The sequence below is a fragment of the Oncorhynchus nerka genome, linkage group LG20 (genome assembly GCF_034236695.1).
Source record: "Oncorhynchus nerka isolate Pitt River linkage group LG20, Oner_Uvic_2.0, whole genome shotgun sequence".
Classification (NCBI taxonomy): Eukaryota; Metazoa; Chordata; class Actinopteri; order Salmoniformes; family Salmonidae; genus Oncorhynchus; species Oncorhynchus nerka.
In genome coordinates, this window is record NC_088415.1 from 85,063,261 (window position 1) to 85,085,782 (window position 22,522).

Below are 22,522 nucleotides of genomic sequence, written 5' to 3' on the forward strand. Positions count from 1 at the left end.
CTTAGAGCTTCCTACAGACTCAAGAAAGAGCTGAACCCCATTGTGCTTATCGTCCCGCTTAGAGCTTCCTACAGCCTCAAGAAAGAGCTGAACCCCATTGTGCTGCTCCTGGATAATCAGTAAGAAGACCGTTTCAAAACATCCTGTTATCCCTTTCTATTCAGCTGCCCTCTTGGCTAAGTCTCCCTTTTAAAAGAAGTAGGGTTGCAAGATGCCCTTTCCCAATATCCCAGGTTTTCCAGAAATCTTGGTTGGAATATTCCAGAAATAATTAGGGAATAAGTAGAATCTTATTCCCAGGATTTCTGGAAACCTGGGAATTTGGGGAACGTTACTGGAATAATGCTGACCTCAATGGGATGTCCTGTTGAAATGAAAACATTTCGCTCTTTCTCCCTTTGGGGAATATATCTAAATATGTTTTTTGATAAACGGAAAAAGACATCTGTTACGAAACACCTAAAAAGAAGCCTACACTTGTAACCTGAATTGATACGTCTGCGCACGATGATTGATGTGTCCACTCCGGTCTCGTTCTCCGCCACTCATCTCTTCCGTAGCAAATTTGACACATCATTTTGGAGTGTATTTTCCAGTAGTTTTCAAGTCCATTCGCTCATTTTTCATGCAACTGACATGCGGTAATGATAAGTAATATTGTAATAGCCTACAGTTTTAATTATTGCGATAGGCTCATGTTTTGGCATACAGCCGGTACCGGTTTACTTTAACCCTGTGATTTTACCTCAAGCAAAGCAGCGCCTCCTACCATATTTCGTATGTTTTACAAAAGTATCTGTGTCTTTCGGATATGTCTGGTTGGGTACTGTGACATCAAAAATAACAATATCTGTGCATATGGACAATAAATATCTATTACATTTAATTATACTAAATTCTATTCTGTTCTATTCTATGTTGTTGTGGTGTGTTCTGGTGTCTCTGTTTTGAATAAAATAAAAATGTTCCTTACACACTGAAGAAGGCTGTAAAGCAAAAACGTCTGTAAATGCCTGATGCAGTAAAACATTTAAAACATTGAATAATGAAGTAAGCTTTATGAGACATGATGTTTTGTGCAAAACCCATTTACACCTCTTTGTTTGTCTGAATTGTGGGGGTTTTACACACCAGCCAAGCCTCTGGGAGAGAACCATGGTTCTCTTCTGATTAGTGTTCTGTTGTCTCACCAGGCCTGACACACAGTTCCTGGAGGCTATCTGTGGGTGCCCCATGGTTTACTACATGGTGGGCTCCATCGATAAGTATGTGACACACAGCATCATCACACACCTTATAACCTTATACATCATCTTCTTTAGTGCCTGTTCTGCAAGTGTATGTGGCACTCTTCCACTTCTAGTCTCCCTATCAAGAGTACATCTCAAGGAAACGGACTGAGTGAACCAAAAAAGCCATTTCTCATAAGTCCTGTGTAGAAAGTCACCTTCGTGACAGCCTCTAAGATGCTATCAGTTACGATTCTCTCTCCACAGTGAATCCGGCACAGATAATCCGTCATAGCTAGCTCATATGCAGGGTGCAGAGATTTTCCTGGTCAGGGAAATGTCTAGTCCTTTATGTCAAGTGTGTGTGTGTGTGTGTGTGTGTGTGTGTGTGTGTGTGTGTGTGTGTGTGTGTGTGTGTGTGTGTGTGTGTTTTCATAGCCTGGATGACCTCCTGCGTTGCGGTGTGTCCTTTGCAGTCAACATGGTGGTGGTGGACAAGGAGAGCACCATGAGTGCAGAAGAGGACTACATGGCTGATGCCAAGACCATCGTCAATGTGCAGACACTGTTCAGGTACCTCAACCCCTATCAATGTACAGACACCGTTCAGGTACCTCAACCCCTATCAATGTACAGACACTGTTCAGGTACCTCAACCCCTATCAATGTACAGACACTGTTCAGGTACCTCAACCCCTATCAATGTACAGACACTGTTCAGGTACCTCAACCCCTATCAATGTGCAGACACTGTTCAGGTACCTCAACCCCTATCAATGTGCAGACACTGTTCAGGTACCTCAACCCCTATCAATGTGCAGACACTGTTCAGGTACCTCAACCCCTATCAATGTACAGACACTGTTCAGGTACCTCAACCCCTATCAATGTGCAGACACTGTTCAGGTACCTCAACCTCTATCAATGTGCAGACACTGTTCAGGTACCTCAACCCCTATCAACGTACAGACACTGTTCAGGTACCTCAACCCCTATCAACGTACAGACACTGTTCAGGTACCTCAACCCCTATCCATGTACAGACACTGTTCAGGTACCTCAACCCCTATCAATGTACAGACACTGTTCAGGTACCTCAACCCCTATCAATGTGCAGACACTGTTCAGGTACCTCAACCTCTATCAATGTGCAGACAATGTTCAGGTACCTCAACCCCTATCAACGTACAGACACTGTTCAGGTACCTCAACCCCTATCCATGTACAGACACTGTTCAGGTACCTCAACCCCTATCAATGTACAGACACTGTTCAGGTACCTCAACCCCTATCAATGTGCAGACACTGTTCAGGTACCTCAACCCCTATCAATGTGCAGACACTGTTCAGGTACCTCAACCTCTATCAATGTACAGACACTGTTCAGGTACCTCAACCCCTATCAATGTGCAGACACTGTTCAGGTACCTCAACCCCTATCAATGTACAGACACTGTTCAGGTACCTCAACCCCTATCAATGTGCAGACACTGTTCAGGTACCTCAACCCCTATCAGTGTGCAGACACTGTTCAGGTAACCCCTATCAATGTACAGACACTGTTCAGGTACCTCAACCCCTATCAATGTGCAGACACTGTTCAGGTACCTCAACCCCTATCAATGTGCAGACACTGTTCAGGTACCTCAACCCCTATCAATGTACAGACACTGTTCAGGTACCTCAACCCCTATCAATGTGCATACACTGTTCAGGTACCTCAACCTCTATCAATGTACAGACACTGTTCAGGTACCTCAACCCCTATCAATGTACAGACACTGTTCAGGTACCTCAACCTCTATCAATGTGCAGACACTGTTCAGGTATGTGCAGACACCTCAACCCCTATCAATGTGCAGACACTGTTCAGGTACCTCAACCCCTATCAATGTGCAGACACTGTTCAGGTACCTCAACCTCTATCAATGTACAGACACTGTTCAGGTACCTCAACCCCTATCAATGTGCAGACACTGTTCAGGTACCTCAACCTCTATCAATGTGCAGACACTGTTCAGGTACCTCAACCCCTATCAATGTGCATACACTGTTCAGGTACCTCAACCTCTATCAATGTACAGACACTGTTCAGGTACCTCAACCCCTATCAATGTACAGACACTGTTCAGGTACCTCAACCTCTATCAATGTGCAGACACTGTTCAGGTACCTCAACCCCTATCAATGTGCAGACACTGTTCAGGTACCTCAACCCCTATCAATGTGCAGACACTGTTCAGGTACCTCAACCTCTATCAATGTACAGACACTGTTCAGGTACCTCAACCCCTATCAATGTGCAGACACTGTTCAGGTACCTCAACCTCTATCAATGTGCAGACACTGTTCAGGTACCTCAACCCCTATCAATGTGCAGACACTGTTCAGGTACCTCAACCTCTATCAATGTGCAGACACTGTTGAGGTACCTCAACCTCTATCAATGTACAGACACTGTTCAGGTACCTCAACCCCTATCAATGTGCAGACACTGTTCAGGTACCTCAACCCCTATCAATGTGCAGACACTGTTCAGGTACCTCAACACCTATCAATGTGCAGACACTGTTCAGGTACCTCAACCCCTATCAATGTACAGACACTGTTCAGGTACCTCAACCCCTATCAATGTGCAGACACTGTTCAGGTACCTCAACCCCTATCAATGTACAGACACTGTTCAGGTACCTCAACCCCTATCAATGTGCAGACACTGTTCAGGTAACCCCTATCAATGTACAGACACTGTTCAGGTACCTCAACCCCTATCAATGTGCAGACACTCTTCAGGTACCTCAAGCTCTATCAATGTGCAGACACTGTTCAGGTACCTCAACCCCTATCAATGTACAGACACTGTTCAGGTACCTCAACCCCTATCAATGTACAGACACTATTCAGGTACCTCAACCCCTATCAATGTGCAGACACTGTTCAGGTAACCCCTATCAATGTACAGACACTGTTCAGGTACCTCAACCCCTATCAATGTGCAGACACTGTTCAGGTACCTCAACCTCTATCAATGTGCAGACACTGTTCAGGTACCTCAACCCCTATCAATGTACAGACACTGTTCAGGTACCTCAACACCTATCAATGTACAGACACTGTTCAGGTACCTCAACCCCTATCAGTGTGCAGACACTGTTCAGGTAACCCCTATCAATGTACAGACACTGTTCAGGTACCTCAACCCCTATCAATGTGCAGACACTGTTCAGGTACCTCAACCCCTATCAATGTGCAGACACTGTTCAGGTACCTCAACCCCTATCAATGTACAGACACTGTTCAGGTACCTCAACCCCTATCAATGTGCAGACACTGTTCAGGTACCTCAACCTCTATCAATGTACAGACACTGTTCAGGTACCTCAACCCCTATCAATGTACAGACACTGTTCAGGTACCTCAACCTCTATCAATGTGCAGACACTGTTCAGGTACCTCAACCCCTATCAATGTGCAGACACTGTTCAGGTACCTCAACCCCTATCAATGTGCAGACACTGTTCAGGTACCTCAACCTCTATCAATGTACAGACACTGTTCAGGTACCTCAACCCCTATCGTGCAGACACTGTTCAGGTACCTCAACCTCTATCAATGTGCAGACACTGTTCAGGTACCTCAACCCCTATCAATGTGCAGACACTGTTCAGGTACCTCAACCTCTATCAATGTGCAGACACTGTTGAGGTACCTCAACCTCTATCAATGTACAGACACTGTTCAGGTACCTCAACCCCTATCAATGTGCAGACACTGTTCAGGTACCTCAACCTCTATCAATGTGCAGACACTGTTCAGGTACCTCAACCCCTATCAATGTGCAGACACTGTTCAGGTACCTCAACCCCTATCAATGTACAGACACTGTTCAGGTACCTCAACCCCTATCAATGTGCAGACACTGTTCAGGTACCTCAACCCCTATCAATGTACAGACACTGTTCAGGTACCTCAACCCCTATCAATGTGCAGACACTGTTCAGGTAACCCCTATCAATGTACAGACACTGTTCAGGTACCTCAACCCCTATCAATGTGCAGACACTGTTCAGGTACCTCAACCTCTATCAATGTGCAGACACTGTTCAGGTACCTCAACCCCTATCAACGTACAGACACTGTTCAGGTACCTCAACCCCTATCAATGTACAGACACTGTTCAGGTACCTCAACCCCTATCAATGTGCAGACACTGTTCAGGTACCTCAACCTCTATCAATGTACAGACACTGTTCAGGTACCTCAACCCCTATCAATGTGCAGACACTGTTCAGGTACCTCAACCCCTATCAATGTACAGACACTGTTCAGGTACCTCAACCCCTATCAATGTGCAGACACGGTTCAGGTACCTAAACCCCTATCAATGTACAGACACGGGTACCAAAGTGTTATTATATAAGCTATATTTTAAACTGGGTGGTTCGAGTCCTGAATGCTGATTGGCAGACAGCCGTGGAATATCAGACCGCATACCACAGGTATGACAAAACATTTATTTGTACTGCTCTAATTATGTTGGTAACCAGTTTATAATAGCAATAAGGCACCTCTGGGGTTTGTGGTATATGGCCAATATACCACGGCTAAGGGCTGTATCCAGCCCAAACGCAACCTTAGCCGTGGTAAATTGGCCATATACCACACCACCTCGTGCCTTATTGTTTAATTGGGTAGCTAGTATATACGGTAGTATCAGTTGTTCACTAAATAGTGCTAATCCTGGATTGGCATTTATTAGCTAGGCTATTAAGTCATAGTTATTTATCTCATCCAGTCATTAATTTAAGTGAGTGTACAAAACATTAAGGACACCTGCTCCTTCCATGACATAGACTGACCAGGTGAATCCAGGTGAAACCTATGATCCCTTATTGATGTCACTTGTTAAATCCACTTCAATCAGTGTAGATGAAGGGGAGGAGACATGTAGATGAAGGGGAGGAGACATGTAGATGAAGGGGAGGAGACGGGTTAAAAAATAATAATAATCATTGAGACAATTGAGCCATGGATTCTGTGCCATTCAGAGGGTGAACGGGCAAGACAACATATTGAAGTTCCTTTGAACGGAGTACGTTAGTACTGTGCATTCTGCAAGTATTCAAGCCTGTTGACTTTTTCAACATTTTGTTACGTTACAGACTTATTCTAAATTTGATTAAATCGTTTTTTCTCCCTCATCAATCTACACACAATACCCCATAATGACAAAGCAAAACAGGTTTTTAGAAATAAAAAGTTTTCAGACCCTTTACTCAGTACTTTGTTGAAGCACCTTTGGCAGCAATTATAGCCTCAAGTCTTCTTGGGTATGACGCTACAAGCTTGGCACACATGTATTTGGGGAGTTTCTCCCATTCTTCTCTGCAGATCCTCTCAAGCTCTGTCAGGTTGGATGGGGAGTGTTGCTGCACAGCTATTTTCAGGTCTCTCCAGAGATGTTCGATTGGGTTCATGTACAGGCTCTGGCTGGGCCACTCAAGGACATTCAGAGACTTGTCCCAAAGCAACTCTGCATTGTGCTGGCTGTGTGCTTAGGGTTGTTGTCCTGTTTAAGTGAACTTTCGCCCCAGTCAGATGTCTTGAGAACTCTGGAGCAGGTTTTCATCAAGGATCTCTCTCTACTTTGCTCTGTTCATCTTTCCCTCAACCCTGACTAGTCTCCCAGTCCCTTCCGTGCTGCAGATGATTGTCCTTCTGGAAGGTTCTCCCATCTCCACAGAGGAACTCTGGAACTCTATCAGAGTGACCATCGGGTTCTTGGTCACCTCCCTGACCAATGCCTTTCTCCCCTGATGGCTCAGTTTGGCCGGGCGGCCAGCCCTAAGAGGAGTCTTGTGGTTCCAAACATCTTCCATTTAAGAATGATGGAGGCCACTGTGTTCTTGGGGACCTTCAATGCTGGAGAAATTGTTTGGTACCCTTCCCCATATCTGTGCCTCAACACAATCCTGTCTCGGAGCTCTACGGACGATTCCTTCGACTTTCAACTATGGGACCTTATATAGACATGTTTGTGCCATTCCAAATCATGTCCAATCAATTGAATTTGCCACAGGTAGACTCCAATCAAGTTGTAGAAACATCTCAAGGATGATCAATGGAAACAGGATGCACCTGAGCTCAATTTCGAGTCTCATAGCAAAGGGTCTGAATACACATATAAATAAGGTATTTCTGTTTATTATTTTTAATAAATTAGAAAAAATATTCTAAAAACCTGTTTTATCTTTGTCATTATGTTGTATTGTCTGTAGATTGATGAGGACATTTTTTTATTTAATCCATTTTAGAATGAGGCTGAAAGTAACAAAATGTAGAAAAAGGGAAGGGGTCTGAATACTTTCCGAATGCACGTTTTTTTCCACCCTCAACAGTTTCCCTTGTGTATCAAGAATGGTCCACCATCCAAAAGACATCCAGCCAACTGGACACATCTGTGGGAAACATTGGCGTCAACATGGGCCAGAATCCCTGTGGAACGCTTTCGACACGTTGTAGATATTAGGAAGGTGTTTCTAATGTTTGGTCTACTCAGTGTATTTTCACAGTTGATTTCAATGTTGATATTTTGTCCTGCCAGTGTGATGTTCTGTTTTATTTTGTTCAGTTAACCTCCGCTATATTGTGTTTCTTCTCATCCAGGTTGTTCTCCAGTCTCAGTATCATCATCGAGCTAACCCACCCCGCCAACATGAGGTTTATGCAGTTCAGAGCTCAGGACTGGTACTCTCTGGCTCTCTCTAAACTGAAGAAGGTAAGCCGTCACTGAGTGTACACCATCTGTACTTCAAGGCCGAGTTTCAGTCCAAGGCGCGTTATAGAGAAAGACAGCTGACAATTAGCATTTTAAAAGCAATGTCCCCGGAAGATGTCAACTCAAGCATAAATTAAAAGGCGTGCTGTCGACTGTTCAGTATACTGCTCTTTAATACGTCTTCCCAGCCCAAACTATGTAGATGTCTCTAGCTCTATAAATGCAAAGTTAACAACTAGTTATTCTTCTCTGCAGTAGCAAAGGCCATGGACCAGGGTTGGAGTCAATTCCAGTCAATTGAGGAAGTAGACTGAAACTCAAATGATCTTCAATGCTTTTCAATTAGAAACATGTATAATTGGAATTTGGGTTACTTTCTGAATTGACTGGAATTGAAATGGAATTGACTCCAACCCTGGTACGAAATATACATTGAGTCGTCTCCAAAGGCTACTAAATATACATTGAGTCGTCTTCAAAGCAAAGGAAGAGAAGGATAAACAATCATTATGTGAAGACTGGACAGTACATACAGTACAAGCATAGTATTTTTCCACAGCCTCTCAAACAACACCAGACGTTGGATCTTTTTTTCAAAGAGAAATGATTATTCCCATTCATAGACACATGTGACATGTAACATTTTCAGGGGTAATATGACGGGTATTATGTTATGCGTAGGCATCCTTTACTTAATAAGATATCAATATCGTTCCCGTTGCGGTGCATCTTCCACCTCGTATCAGTATCGACCACCAGGTGGCGGTCTCTCTCTTTCAAATATCCTGTTGCGGTGCATCTTCCACCTCGTATCAGTATCGACCACCAGGTGGCGATCTCTCTCTTTCAAATATCCTGTTGCGGTGCATCTTCCACCTCGTATCAGTATCGACCACCAGGTGGCGATCTTTCTCTTTCAAATATCCTAACCTCTTCTTGAGCACCCCTATTTGATCCGTTCCAGTTGTAACACCCGAAGGACTTGATGATTAGGTGACCAGTTGAATCCGGTTATACTGTAATGCAATAGACTGGTTTATTCAAGGAAAGGTTTGCAGAACGCTGCCCTAACATCCCACTGGGCAAAAACTGGTTGAATAAAATGTATTCCACTTTATCTCATCCAAATAATTCAGTGTGATGACATTGAATCAACGTGGAATACTGATTGGATTTTACCCAACTTTGAACCTAAATTCAATGACGGTGATTTGTTTTGTGTTGAATTCACGTTAGATGACAACTCAACCAAAAGTAAATCAGAACTAGATGTTGAACTGACTGTGTGCCGAGTGGGATTAGTGTGTTTGTGTTTCTGTCCCCCTGTTACATGTCTATGGGAGCTAAAAGAGCTTTGTGATTCTTGCATGTGTTGAAAAGAGCTCTACAAATAAAATGTATTGTTATTTATTAGAAAGAGCGGGAGAAAGGCTCCAACCTGGCCTTCATGTTTCGCCTGCCGTTTGCTGCAGGGAGGGTCTTCAGTATCGGCATGCTGGACTCTCTCCTCTACCAGGTAACCAGGCAGGACCCACCTGTTCTGTACAGCTGGACACTCTCCTCTACCAGGTAACCAGGCAGGACCCACCTGTTCTGTACAGCTGGACACTCTCCTCTACCAGGTAACCAGGCAGGACCCACCTGTTCTGTACAGCTGGACACTCTCCTCTACCAGGTAACCAGGCAGGACCCACCTGTTCTGTACAGCTGGACACTCTCCTCTACCAGGTAACCAGGCAGGACCCACCTGTTCTGTACAGCTGGACACTCTCCTCTACCAGGTAACCAGGCAGGACCCACCTGTTCTGTACAGCTGGACACTCTCCTCTACCAGGTAACCAGGCAGGACCCACCTGTTCTGTACAGCTGACACTCTCCTCTACCAGGTAACCAGGCAGGACCCACCTGTTCTGTACAGCTGGACACTCTCCTCTACCAGGTAACCAGGCAGGACCCACCTGTTCTGTACAGCTGGACACTCTCCTCTACCAGGTAATCAGGCAGGACCCACCTGTTCTGTACAGCTGGACACTCTCCTCTACCAGGTAACCAGGCAGGACCCACCTGTTCTGTACAGCTGGACACTTTCCTCTACCAGGTACCAGGCAGGACCCACCTGTTCTGTACAGCTGGACACTCTCCTCTACCAGGTAACCAGGCAGGACCCACCTGTTCTGTACAGACCCACCTGGACACTCTCCTCTACCAGGTAACCAGGCAGGACCCACCTGTTCTGTACAGCTGGACACTCTCCTCTACCAGGTAACCAGGCAGGACCCACCTGTTCTGTACAGCTGGACTCTCTCCTCTACCAGGTAACCAGGCAGGACCCACCTGTTCTGTACAGCTGGACACTCTCCTCTACCAGGTAACCAGGCAGGACCCACCTGTTCTGTACAGCTGGACACTCTCCTCTACCAGGTAATCAGGCAGGACCCACCTGTTCTGTACAGCTGGACACTCTCCTCTACCAGGTAACCAGGCAGGACCCACCTGTTCTGTACAGCTGGACACTTTCCTCTACCAGGTACCAGGCAGGACCCACCTGTTCTGTACAGCTGGACACTCTCCTCTACCAGGTAACCAGGCAGGACCCACCTGTTCTGTACAGCTGGACACTCTCCTCTACCAGGTAACCAGGCAGGACCCACCTGTTCTGTACAGCTGGACACTCTCCTCTACCAGGTACCAGGCAGGACCCACCTGTTCTGTACAGCTGGACACTCTCCTCTACCAGGTAACCAGGCAGGACCCACCTGTTCTGTACAGCTGGACACTCTCCTCTACCAGGTAACCAGGCAGGACCCACCTGTTCTGTACAGCTGGACCCACCTGTTCTGTACAGCTGGACCCATATGTTCTGTACAGCAGGACCCACCTGTTCTGTACAGCTGGACCCACCAGTTCTGTACAGCTGGATCCACCGGTTCTGTACAGCTGGACCCACCTGTTCTATACAGCAGGATCCACCTGTTCTGTACAGCAGGATCCACCAGTTCTGTACAGCTGGACCCACCTGTTCTGTACAGCTGGACCCACCTGTTTTGTACAGCATGATCCCCCTGTTCTGTACAGCAGGATCCACCTGTTCTGTCCTGCTGGACCCACCTGTTCTGTACAGCAGGACCCACCTGTTCTATACAGCAGGATCCACCTGTTCTGTACAGCAGGACCCACCTGTTCTATACAGCAGGACCCACCTGTTCTATACAGCAGGATCCACCTGTTCTGTACAGCAGGACCCACCTGTTCTATACAGCAGGACCCACCTGTTCTATACAGCAGGACCCACCTGTTCTATACAGCAGGACCCACCTGTTCTGTACAGCAGGATCCACCTGTTCTGTACAGCAGGACCCACCTGTTCTATACAGCAGGACCCACCTGTTCTATACAGCAGGACCCACCTGTTCTATACAGCAGGACCCACCTGTTCTGTACAGCAGGACCCACCTGTTCTGTACAGCAGGACCCACCTGTTCTATACAGCAGGACCCACCTGTTCTATACAGCAGGATCCACCTGTTCTGTCCTGCTGGACCCACCTGTTCTGTGCAGCAGGATCCACCTGTTCTGTGCAGCTGGACCCACCTGTTCTATACAGCAGGACCCACCTGTTCTATACAGCAGGACCCACCTGTTCTATACAGCAGGACCCACCTGTTCTATACAGCAGGACCCACCTGTTCTATACAGCAGGACCCACCTGTTCTATACAGCAGGACCCACCTGTTCTATACAGCAGCAGAGAAGATAAGAATGTTACTTACTGCTTAACTAGATACATTTTTTAATTAGAGGTTGTTCTGTACTGTATACAGAAGGTAATCTGTTTAATTAGCCTACCGAGGCTAATCTATTTAATTAGCCTACCGAGGCTAATCTGTTTAATTAGCCTACCGAGGCTAATCTCTTTAATTAGCATACTGAGGCTAATCTCTTTAATTAGCATACTGAGGCGAATCTCTTTAATTTGCCTACCGAGGCTAATCTGTTTAATTAGCCTACCGAGGCTAATCTGTTTAATTAGCCTACCGAGGCTAATCTCTTTAATTAGCATACTGAGGCTAATCTGTTTAATTAGCCTACCGAGGCTAATCTGTTTAATTAGGCTACCGAGGCTAATCTGTTTAATTAGGCTACCGAGGCTAATCTCTTTAATTAGCCTACCGAGGCTAATCTCTTTAATTAGCCTACCGAGGCTAATCTGTTTAATTAGCCTACCGAGGCTAATCTGTTTAATTAGCATACTGAGGCTAATCTCTTTAATTAGCCTTTAAAAAAAACTTTATTTAACTAGGCAAGTCAGTTAAGAACAAATTCTTATTTTCAATGACAGCCTAGGAACAAAGGGTTAACTGCCTTGTTCAGGGGCAGAACGACAGATTTGTACCTTGTCAGCTTGGGGATTTGAACTTGCAACCTTTCGGTTACCAGTCGAACACTCTAACCACTAGGATACCTCTATCCTAGTGGTTATTTAATTGGCCTACAGAGGCTAATCTCTTTAATTAGCCCACCGAGGCTTATTTAAACAAGGTTATCTCTGTGGCACAGACTGACTTTGCTTAAGGGCATGTACTGTAGTAATTATAGTTATTTAATACACAATTTTGTACCTCCCATATATTGTATGTTATAACGTGTAACATTCTTTTTTCTGTCACAATGTGTTCATATGCATCCCAATGTCCATATAATATAATGCTAGTCGAATTGGAATGTGTTGATTTCTGGATGACCAGGAATGACCCTTCTATGTCCTGTCCTGTCCTGTCTGCCATCCCAGTCGTTTGTCAAAGACTATATTATCTCCATCACCAGGCTGCTGCTGGGCCTGGACACCACCCCGGGCTCTGGATTCCTCTGCTCTGTGAGTTACTCTCTGGGTGCATCTCAATGGTCAAAAGTGGTTTCCTCTCCACGTCTCAGACAGAAGGAGAGAGAAGACAAACAGAGGAGGCGTCTTTAGACTACTGAGATTCACCCGTTGTACTGTACAGTAGTCCTATGTGTGACAGCACAGCAGCCTTTACTTGCCTGTCCAAATCCTTACACTGACAGGTAAAAGTGACTCCACGGTCATTTAAAATCACTGTACAGTTGTTCCTCCTGTATAGAAATGGACTTTGAAATGACCTTTTAGATGCAGATCTCTGAGGATGACCTGTGGATTTTTTATTTCACCTTTATTTAACCAGGTAGGCAAGTTGAGAACAAGTTCTCATTTACAATTGCGACCTGGCCAAGATAAAGCAAAGCAGTTTGACAGATACAACGACACAGAGTTACACATAAAGTAAAACAAACATACAGTCAATAATACAGTATAAACAAGTCTATATACGATGTGAGCAAATGAGGTGAGAAGGGAGGTAAAGGCAAAAAAGGCCATGGTGGCAAAGTAAATACAATATAGCAAGTAAAACACTGGAATGGTAGTTTTGCAATGGAAGAATGTGCAAAGTAGAAATAAAAATAATGGGGTGCAAAGGGGCAAAATAAATGAATGAATTAAATACAGTTGGGAAGAGGTAGTTGTTTGGGCTAAATTATAGATGGGCTATGTACAGGTGCAGTAATCTGTGAGCTGCTCTGATAGTTGGTGCTTAAAGCTAGTGAGGGAGATAAGTGTTTCCAGTTTCAGAGATTTTTTGTAGTTCGTTCCAGTCATTGGCAGCAGAGAACTGGAAGGAGAGGCGGCCAAAGAAATAATTGGTTTTGGGGGTGACTAGAGAGATATACCTGCTGGAGCGCGTGCTACAGGTGGGAGATGCTATGGTGACCAGCGAGCTGAGATAAGGGGTACTTTACCTTGCTGGGTCTTGTAGATGACCTGGAGCCAGTGGGTTTGGCGACGAGTATGAAGCGAGGGCCAGCCAACGAGAGCGTACAGGTCGCAATGGTGGGTAGTATATGGGGCTTTGGTGACAAAACGGATTGCACTGTGATAGACTGCATCCAATTTGTTGAGTAGGGTATTGGAGGCTATTTTGTAAATGACATCGCCAAAGTCGAGGATTGGTAGGATGGTCAGTTTTACAAGGGTATGTTTGGCAGCATGAGTGAAGGATGCTTTGTTGCGAAATAGGAAGCCAATTCTAGATTTAACTTTGGATTGGAGATGTTTGATATGGGTCTGGAAGGAGAGTTTTCAGTCTAACCAGACACCTAAGTATTTGTAGTTGTCCACGTATTCTAAGTCAGAGCCGTCCAGAGTAGTGATGTTGGACAGGCGGGTAGGTGCAGGTAGCGATCGGTTGAAGAGCATGCATTTAGTTTTACTTGTATTTAAGAGCAATTGGAGGCCACGGAAGGAGAGTTGTATAGCATTGAAGCTCGCCTGGAGGGTTGTTAACACAGTGTCCAAAGAAGGGCCAGAAGTATACAGAATGGTGTCGTATGGAAGGCTCTATCAGAAACTGTGTTCCACCGTCAGAGACATTCCCATCAGCATCTACAGGACCGAGTCCCAGACAGCAGATTCCTCTGAGGAGGTGCCCTCTAGACCGCAAGGCTGTTTTAACATTGTTGACATTCATTTGTTTGGCTGTGAAATCCCAGTTTTCTTGTGTTAATGACATATTACAGCGGCATTGATTATGCTGTCATTCTGTTGTGTGTGTGTGTGTTTTCTCTTTTTTTCTCATTTGTTACGTATAAATGTTTAGTCTGTATGCTTTCATGGTTATTTAAGCATGTTACAACACAGTAAGCAACATTAATGTCATTCATCCTTTTGTGATTCCTATTTGTGTGATTCCATGACTCCTATTTGTGTGATTCCATGACTCCTATTTGTGTGATTCCATGATTCCTATTTGTGTGATTCCATGATTCCTATTTGTGTGATTCCACGATTCGTGAAAAACAATAGATTTATTTGGTCAGACTGAATCAACTTTTTGTGCAGATGAGGTAGGTTTTCTTCCTCTGTAATGTGTCTTGGTTAAATCGTGCTTGATAAACCACGTCGAGACTTGCCACTGGTGGTTATATCAGGAAGAAATCATTGTCAAATCAACTTATACCTTCTCTGGCCTCACTCTTGATCATTCGCTTTGTTCTGGGTCGTTTCATTTGACCCTATTTGACTATAGACACACCATAGACTTCATTCATGTATATGGCATTGTGTTTTGACCGTACTCAGTCACAGCTCTCAGTGTGCGTGGAGGACTTAGACGACCCCAAGGAGCAGAGAGACCGAGAGCTCCCCCCTGTGGCCGGAGGGTACCACCGCAGCTCCACCTCCAGCGACCCATGGGACGGGAAGGCTCCCCTGCTGAGGAGGAAGAGCGTGCAGTGGGCGTGGAAGCTGAGCCGGAGGGGGACTCGAGGGAACCAGCGGGGGGCTCAGAGGGGGGGCCAGCAGGGTCTGAGGGCCAGACGCTCGGAGAGACAGGAGCTGGACGAGCTGGTCAGCAACAGGATGAAAAGCCTTGGACTCTGGGCCACGGCTTGCGGTGAGAGACCCCACACATGGGGAGGGATGTTTTGGGGGGAATTGCGAGTTGTATTTCCAAGGCCTGGAACAAAATACGTTATGTGTTTGAAACATGACACTTAGTCTTTATGGATGGATGGACAGACAGACTAACAGCGGAGATGATTGTCATGTAATTTACTATGTCAGCCTTTTGACAGACCAAAACAGACAATGGTGAATGTATACAATTTTATCCGTATTCATGTGGCCAAAGCCTGAAGCTACGCATTCATCAGTGTCCATTTATGTCCGTCAATGTCCGTCAATCTCTTGTCAACTATTTTCCGATCAGTTGCATAGACAAATAGGCAGTATGTCTTTTGTCGGACAATCACCTCTAATGTCCATCATCTGTCAACAGACAACTTCCATTGAAAAACCATTTGCTCAATCAGACATTTTCTGACACAATCTTTTATATTGCCGTAGCCTAAATCATTGGACGTTTCAACATGATTGTCTTGTTCCAATTCCAGATGACATGAGTGAGAACCAGACTACGTGTTGATCAACCCACCTCCTGACACCATGCTGGAGCTCAATGACATAGTGTAAGTATGGCAGCGCATAGAAAAGTAGGGGCCTGAAGAAACGGTTGATGAGATGCAATCAAGAAAGTTGCAAACTCCATATTACTCAATATTACTACTCAATATTACTCCATAATACTACTCCATATTACTCCATATTACTAGTCCATATTACTCCATATTACTACTCCATATTACTCCATATTTTACTCCATATTTCTACTCCATATTACTACTCCATATTACTACTCCATATTACTCCATATTACTCCATATTACTCCATAATACTCCATATTACTAGTCCATATTACTCCATAATACTACTCCATATACTACTCCATAATACTACTCCATAATACTACTCCATTACTAGTCCATATTACAAGTCCATATTACTCCATATTACGACTCCATATTACTCCATAATACTACTCGATATTACTCCATAATAGTACTCCATATTACGACTCCATATTACTCCACATTTCTACTCCATATTACTCCATATTACTAGTCCATATTACTCCATATTACTACTCCATATTACTAGTCCATATTACTCCATATTACTCCATATTACTCCATATTTCTACTCCATATTTCTACTCCATATTACTTCCATATTACTCCATATTACTACTCCATATTACTAGTCCATATTACTCCATATTACTACTCCATATTACTAGTCCATATTACTCCATATTACTACTCCATATTAGTCCATATTACTCCATATTACTACTCCATATTACTAGTCCATATTACTCCATATTACTACTCCATATTAGTCAATATTACTACTCCATATTACTACTCCATATTACTAGTCCATATTTCTCCATATTACTCCATATTACTACTCCATAATACTACATATTATTACTACATATTATTACTCTATATTACTAGTCCATATTACTCCATAATACTACTCCATATTACTCCATAATACTCCATATTACTACTCCATATTACTACTCCATAATACTACTCCATATTACTCCATATTACTGGTCCATATTACAAGTCCATATTACTCCATATTACTCCATATTACTACTTCATATTACTCCATAATACTACTCCATTATACCAGTCCATATTACTAGTCCATATTACAAGTCCATATTACAAGTCCATATTACTAGTCCATATTACAAGTCCATATTACTACTCCATATTACTACTCCATATTGCTCCATATCACGACTCCATATTACGACTCCATATTACGACTCCATATTACGACTCCATATTACTACTCCATGTTATTACTCAATTTTACTACCCCATATTACTCCATATTACTACTCCGTATTACTCCATATTATTACTTCATATTACTACCCTGTATTACTACTCCGTATTACTACTCCATGTTATTACTCAATTTTACTACCCCATATTACTCCATATTACTACTCCGTATTACTCCATATTACTCCATATTACTACCCTGTATTACTCCATATAACTACTCCATATTACTACTCCATATTACTACCCTGTATTACTCCATATAACTACTCCATATTACGACTCCATATTACGACTCCATATTACTACTCCATGTTATTACTCAATTTTACTACCCCATATTACTCCATATTATTACTCCATATTACTCCTCCACATTACTCCATATTTCTACTCCATATTACTCTATATTACTCCATATTACTCCATAATACTCCATACTACTCCATAATACTCCATATTACTACTTCATATTACTCCATAATACTACTCCATAATACCAGTCCATATTACTCCATATTACTAGTCCATATTACTAGTCCATATTACTACTCCATATTACTAGTCCATATTACTCCATATTACTACTCCATATTACTCCATATTTCTACTCCATATTACTATTCCATATTACTCCATATTACTACTCCATATTACTAGTCCATATTACTAGTCAATATTAGATACTACTCCATATTACTACCATATTACTACTCCATATTACTACTCTGTATTACCCTGTATTACTCCATATTACTCCATATTACTACTCCATATTACTACTCCATATTTACTATTTCTCCATATTACTCCATATTACTACTCCATATTACTACCCTATATTCTAGTCCATATTATTACTACCCATATTACTCCATTACTCCATATTACTACTCCATATTACTACCCCATAATTACTCCATATTACTACTGGTCCATATTACAAGTCCATATTACTCCATATTATACTACCAGTCCATATTACAGTCCATATTACTAGTCCATATTACTACTCCATATTACTAGTCCATATTACTCCATATTACTACCCCATATTGCTCCATATTACGACTCCATATAACTACTCCATATTACTACTCCATATTACATATTACTACCCTGTATTACTACTCCATGTTATTACTCAATTTTACTACCCCATATTACTCCGTATTACTCCATATTACTCCATATTACTCCATATTACTACCCTGTATTACTACCCCGTATTACTCCATATTACTCCATATTACGACTCCATATTACGACTCCATATTACTACTCCATGTTATTACTCAATTTTACTACCCCATATTACTCCATATTATTACTCCATATTACTCCTCCACATTACTCCATATTTCTACTCCATATTACTCTATATTACTCCATATTACTCCATAATACTCCATACTACTCCATAATACTCCATATTACTACTTCATATTACTCCATAATACTACTCCATAATACCAGTCCATATTACTCCATATTACTAGTCCATATTACTAGTCCATATTACTACTCCATATTACGAGTCCATATTACTCCATATTACTAACCCGTATTACTCCATATTACTACCCCGTATTACTCCATATTACTACCCCGTATTACTCCATATTACTACCCCGTATTCCCGTATTACTACCCTGTATTACTCCATATTACTCCATATTACTACCCCGTATTACTCCATATTACTACTCCATATTACTACCCCGTATTCCCGTATTACTACCCCGTATTACTCCATATTACTCCATATTACTACCCCGTATTACTCCATATTACTACTCCATATTACTACCCCGTATTACTCCATAATACCAGTCCATATTACTCCATATTACTAGTCCATATTACTAGTCCATATTACTACTCCATATTACGAGTCCATATTACTCCATATTACTACCCCGTATTACTCCATATAACTACTCCATATTACTACTCCATATTACTACCCTGTATTACTACCCCGTATTACTCCATATTACTCCATATTACTACCCTGTATTACTACCCCGTATTACTCCATATTACTCCATATTACTACTCCATATTACCACCCTGTATTACTACCCCGTATTACTCCATATTACTCCATATTACTACCCTGTATTACTACCCCGTATTACTCCATATTACTCCATATTACTACCCCGTATTACTCCATATTACTACCCCGTATTACTCCATATTACTACCCCGTATTACTCCATATTACTACCCCGTATTACTCCATATTACTACCCTGTATTACCCGTATTACTCCATATTACTCCATATTACTACTCCATATTACTCCATATTACTACCCTGTATTACTACCCCGTATCACTCCATATTACTCCATATTACTACTCCATATTACTCCATATTACTACCCTGTATTACTCCATATTACTACCCCGTATTACTCCATATTACTACTCCATATTACTACTCCATATTACTACCCTGTATTACTCCATATTACTACTCCATATTACTACCCTGTATTACTCCATATTTCTACCCCGTATTACTCCATATTACTACTCCATATTACTCCATATTACTACCCCGTATTACTCCATATTACTACTCCATATTACTCCATATTACTACCCTGTATTACTACCCCGTATCACTCCATATTACTCCATATTACTACTCCATATTACTCCATATTACTACCCTGTATTACTCCATATTACTACCCCGTATTACTCCATATTACTACTCCATATTACTACTCCATATTACTACCCTGTATTACTCCATATTACTACCCCGTATTACTCCATATTACTACCCCGTATTACTCCATATTACTACCCCGTATTACTCCATATTACTACTCCATATTACTACCCCGTATTACTCCATATTACTACTCTATATTACTACCCGGTATTACTCCATATTACTACCCCGTATTACTCCATATTACTACCCCGTATTCCCGTATTACTACCCTGTATTACTCCATATTACTACCCCGTATTACTCCATATTACTACTCCATATTACTACCCCGTATTCCCGTATTACTCCATATTACTCCATATTACTACCCCATATTACTCCATATTACTACTCCATATTACTACTCCATATTACTACCCCGTATTACTCCATGTTACTACTCCATATTACTACCCCGTATTACTCCATATTACTACCCCGTATTACTCCATATTACTACTCCATATTACTACTCCATATTACTACCCCGTATTACTCCATATTACTACCCCGTATTACTCCATATTACTACCCCGTATTACTCCATATAACTACTCCATATTACTACTCCATATTACTACCCTGTATTACTACCCCGTATTACTCCATATTACTCCATATTACTACCCCGTATTACTCCATATTACTACTCCATATTACTCCATATTACTACCCCATATTACTCCATTATACTACCCCGTATTACTCCATATTACTACCCCGTATTACTCCATATTACTACTCCATATTACTACTCCATATTACTACTCCATATTACTACCCTGTATTACTACCCAGTATTACTCCATATTACTTTTTACATTCAAAACACGCCATTCAAATGAACAATAGCAAAAAAACGACACATGGAAATAAACTTCAAGTGTACAGGCACCATCATTTGAACTATGTAGTTATTTATGACCGTGGATGTATTGATCCGTTTGTTTCAGTTTGCAGAGCCTCTTTGATTTAATGATGTCACAACTACATTTTCATGAGGTATTGAGGTGTCATGTTTATACTAACCCAGGAACCATATATATGCTTATTGTACTTAACCCACTGTTTTCCCACTTGTTAAACAGTAATCTGAGTACTATAATCCAAGCAATATACAATAATACGATATAGCGCTGCACAACCAAAGTGACCCTTTAGTTTAGCAGATAAAAGACTACCAACAAACAATGTAAGCATTAGACAGATTGAAACAAATTAAGAGCACTGAGTTCATGTTTCTTGAAGCTCCCTGGGACTATGATGGATTGGAATGCTTATGGTGTGAGTAGTGTTGTCAAATAGTGATGTTAAATATGATAAACTACCTCCAGGCTCTCAAGTAGTTCTGCCCCCAGTTGTGCTTGATATCCCATAATATCCTAAATATACTGAACAAAAATATAAACGCAACATGCAACAATTTCTAAGATTTTACTGAGTTACAGTTCATGGAAGGAAAATAAGTTAATTGAAATAAATTCCTAAGGCCCTAATCTATGGATTCACATGACTCAGCAGGGGCACAGCCAATCAGCCAAAGAAATACTCCTCAGTTTCATCAGCTATCTGGGTGGCTGGTCTCAGGACTGGCGTGGTTGCATGTGGTCTGCGGTTGTGAGACTGGTAGACGTACTGCCAAATTTTCTAAAACAACGCTTATGGTAGATAAATTAACATGACATTCTCTGGCAACAGCTCTGGTGGACATTCCTGCAGTCAGCATTTCAATTGCACCCTCCCTCAAAACTTGATACATCTGTGGCATTGTGTGGTGACAAAATTGCACATTTTAGAGTGGCCTTTTATTGTCTTTAGCACAAGGTCACCTGTGTAATGATCACGCTGTTTAATCCTGTTCTTGTTATGCCACACCTGTCAAATGGATGGATTATTTTGGCAAAAGAAAATTGCTCACAGAGAGAGAGAGAGAGAGAATACATATATATATATATATATATATACAGTATATATACAGTATATATATATATATGTATATATATATCCGTGCGGTTGTGTTTGTCTGTGCGAGCCCTTACGCTTGTCAGTGTGTGTGGTGTTAGATAAAGGTGTGTGTTTATGTATGTATGTCTGTGTGTGTGTGGGGTTAGATAAAGGTGTGTGTTTATGTATGTATGTCTGTGTGTGTGTGTGTGGTGTTAGATAAATGCTTAAGAGCTCAGAGGAAGACAGCAGAACGTCCCTGAGGAAGGATTCAGGTTAAGAGGAAGGGAGATGGCAGAGTGAAGGCTTTACACTGCCCCCTGAGAGAGCTATCTTAAGTAGTAGACTCTCACATTTATTAGACAGAAGGTACAGCTTGATAAAATGACACCTATCCCAAACACTCTTGACTGTATATGAAAGAGATCTGTATATGAAATAGATTATTTACCTTTTTACATTGATAGAAGGAATAGCTATTTCAATAGTTATCATTGATTTCTAACCTCTATAAGACCAACCAGATAATGGTATGAGATAATGCTTATGAAAATCAAC

At 42.2% G+C, this 22,522-nt stretch overlaps 1 protein-coding gene across 1 annotated transcript in view; it reads left to right on the forward strand.

Annotated features, from left to right (window-relative positions):
• The window catches only part of LOC115101598 (potassium channel subfamily T member 2), a gene marked incomplete at its 5' end in the record, with an annotated part of 95,964 nt that extends 79,913 nt beyond the window's left edge, over window positions 1-16,051 (forward strand). The window contains 12 exon segments of the mRNA XM_065006091.1: window positions 65-119; window positions 1,194-1,265; window positions 1,668-1,802; window positions 7,896-8,007; window positions 9,422-9,523; window positions 12,797-12,880; window positions 13,154-13,184; window positions 14,404-14,504; window positions 15,010-15,018; window positions 15,152-15,473; window positions 15,973-15,990; window positions 15,993-16,051. Coding sequence (XP_064862163.1) covers window positions 65-119; window positions 1,194-1,265; window positions 1,668-1,802; window positions 7,896-8,007; window positions 9,422-9,523; window positions 12,797-12,880; window positions 13,154-13,184; window positions 14,404-14,504; window positions 15,010-15,018; window positions 15,152-15,473; window positions 15,973-15,990; window positions 15,993-16,051 — 1,100 coding nt within the window.
• Between the last annotated feature and the right edge of the window lie 6,471 nt (window positions 16,052-22,522).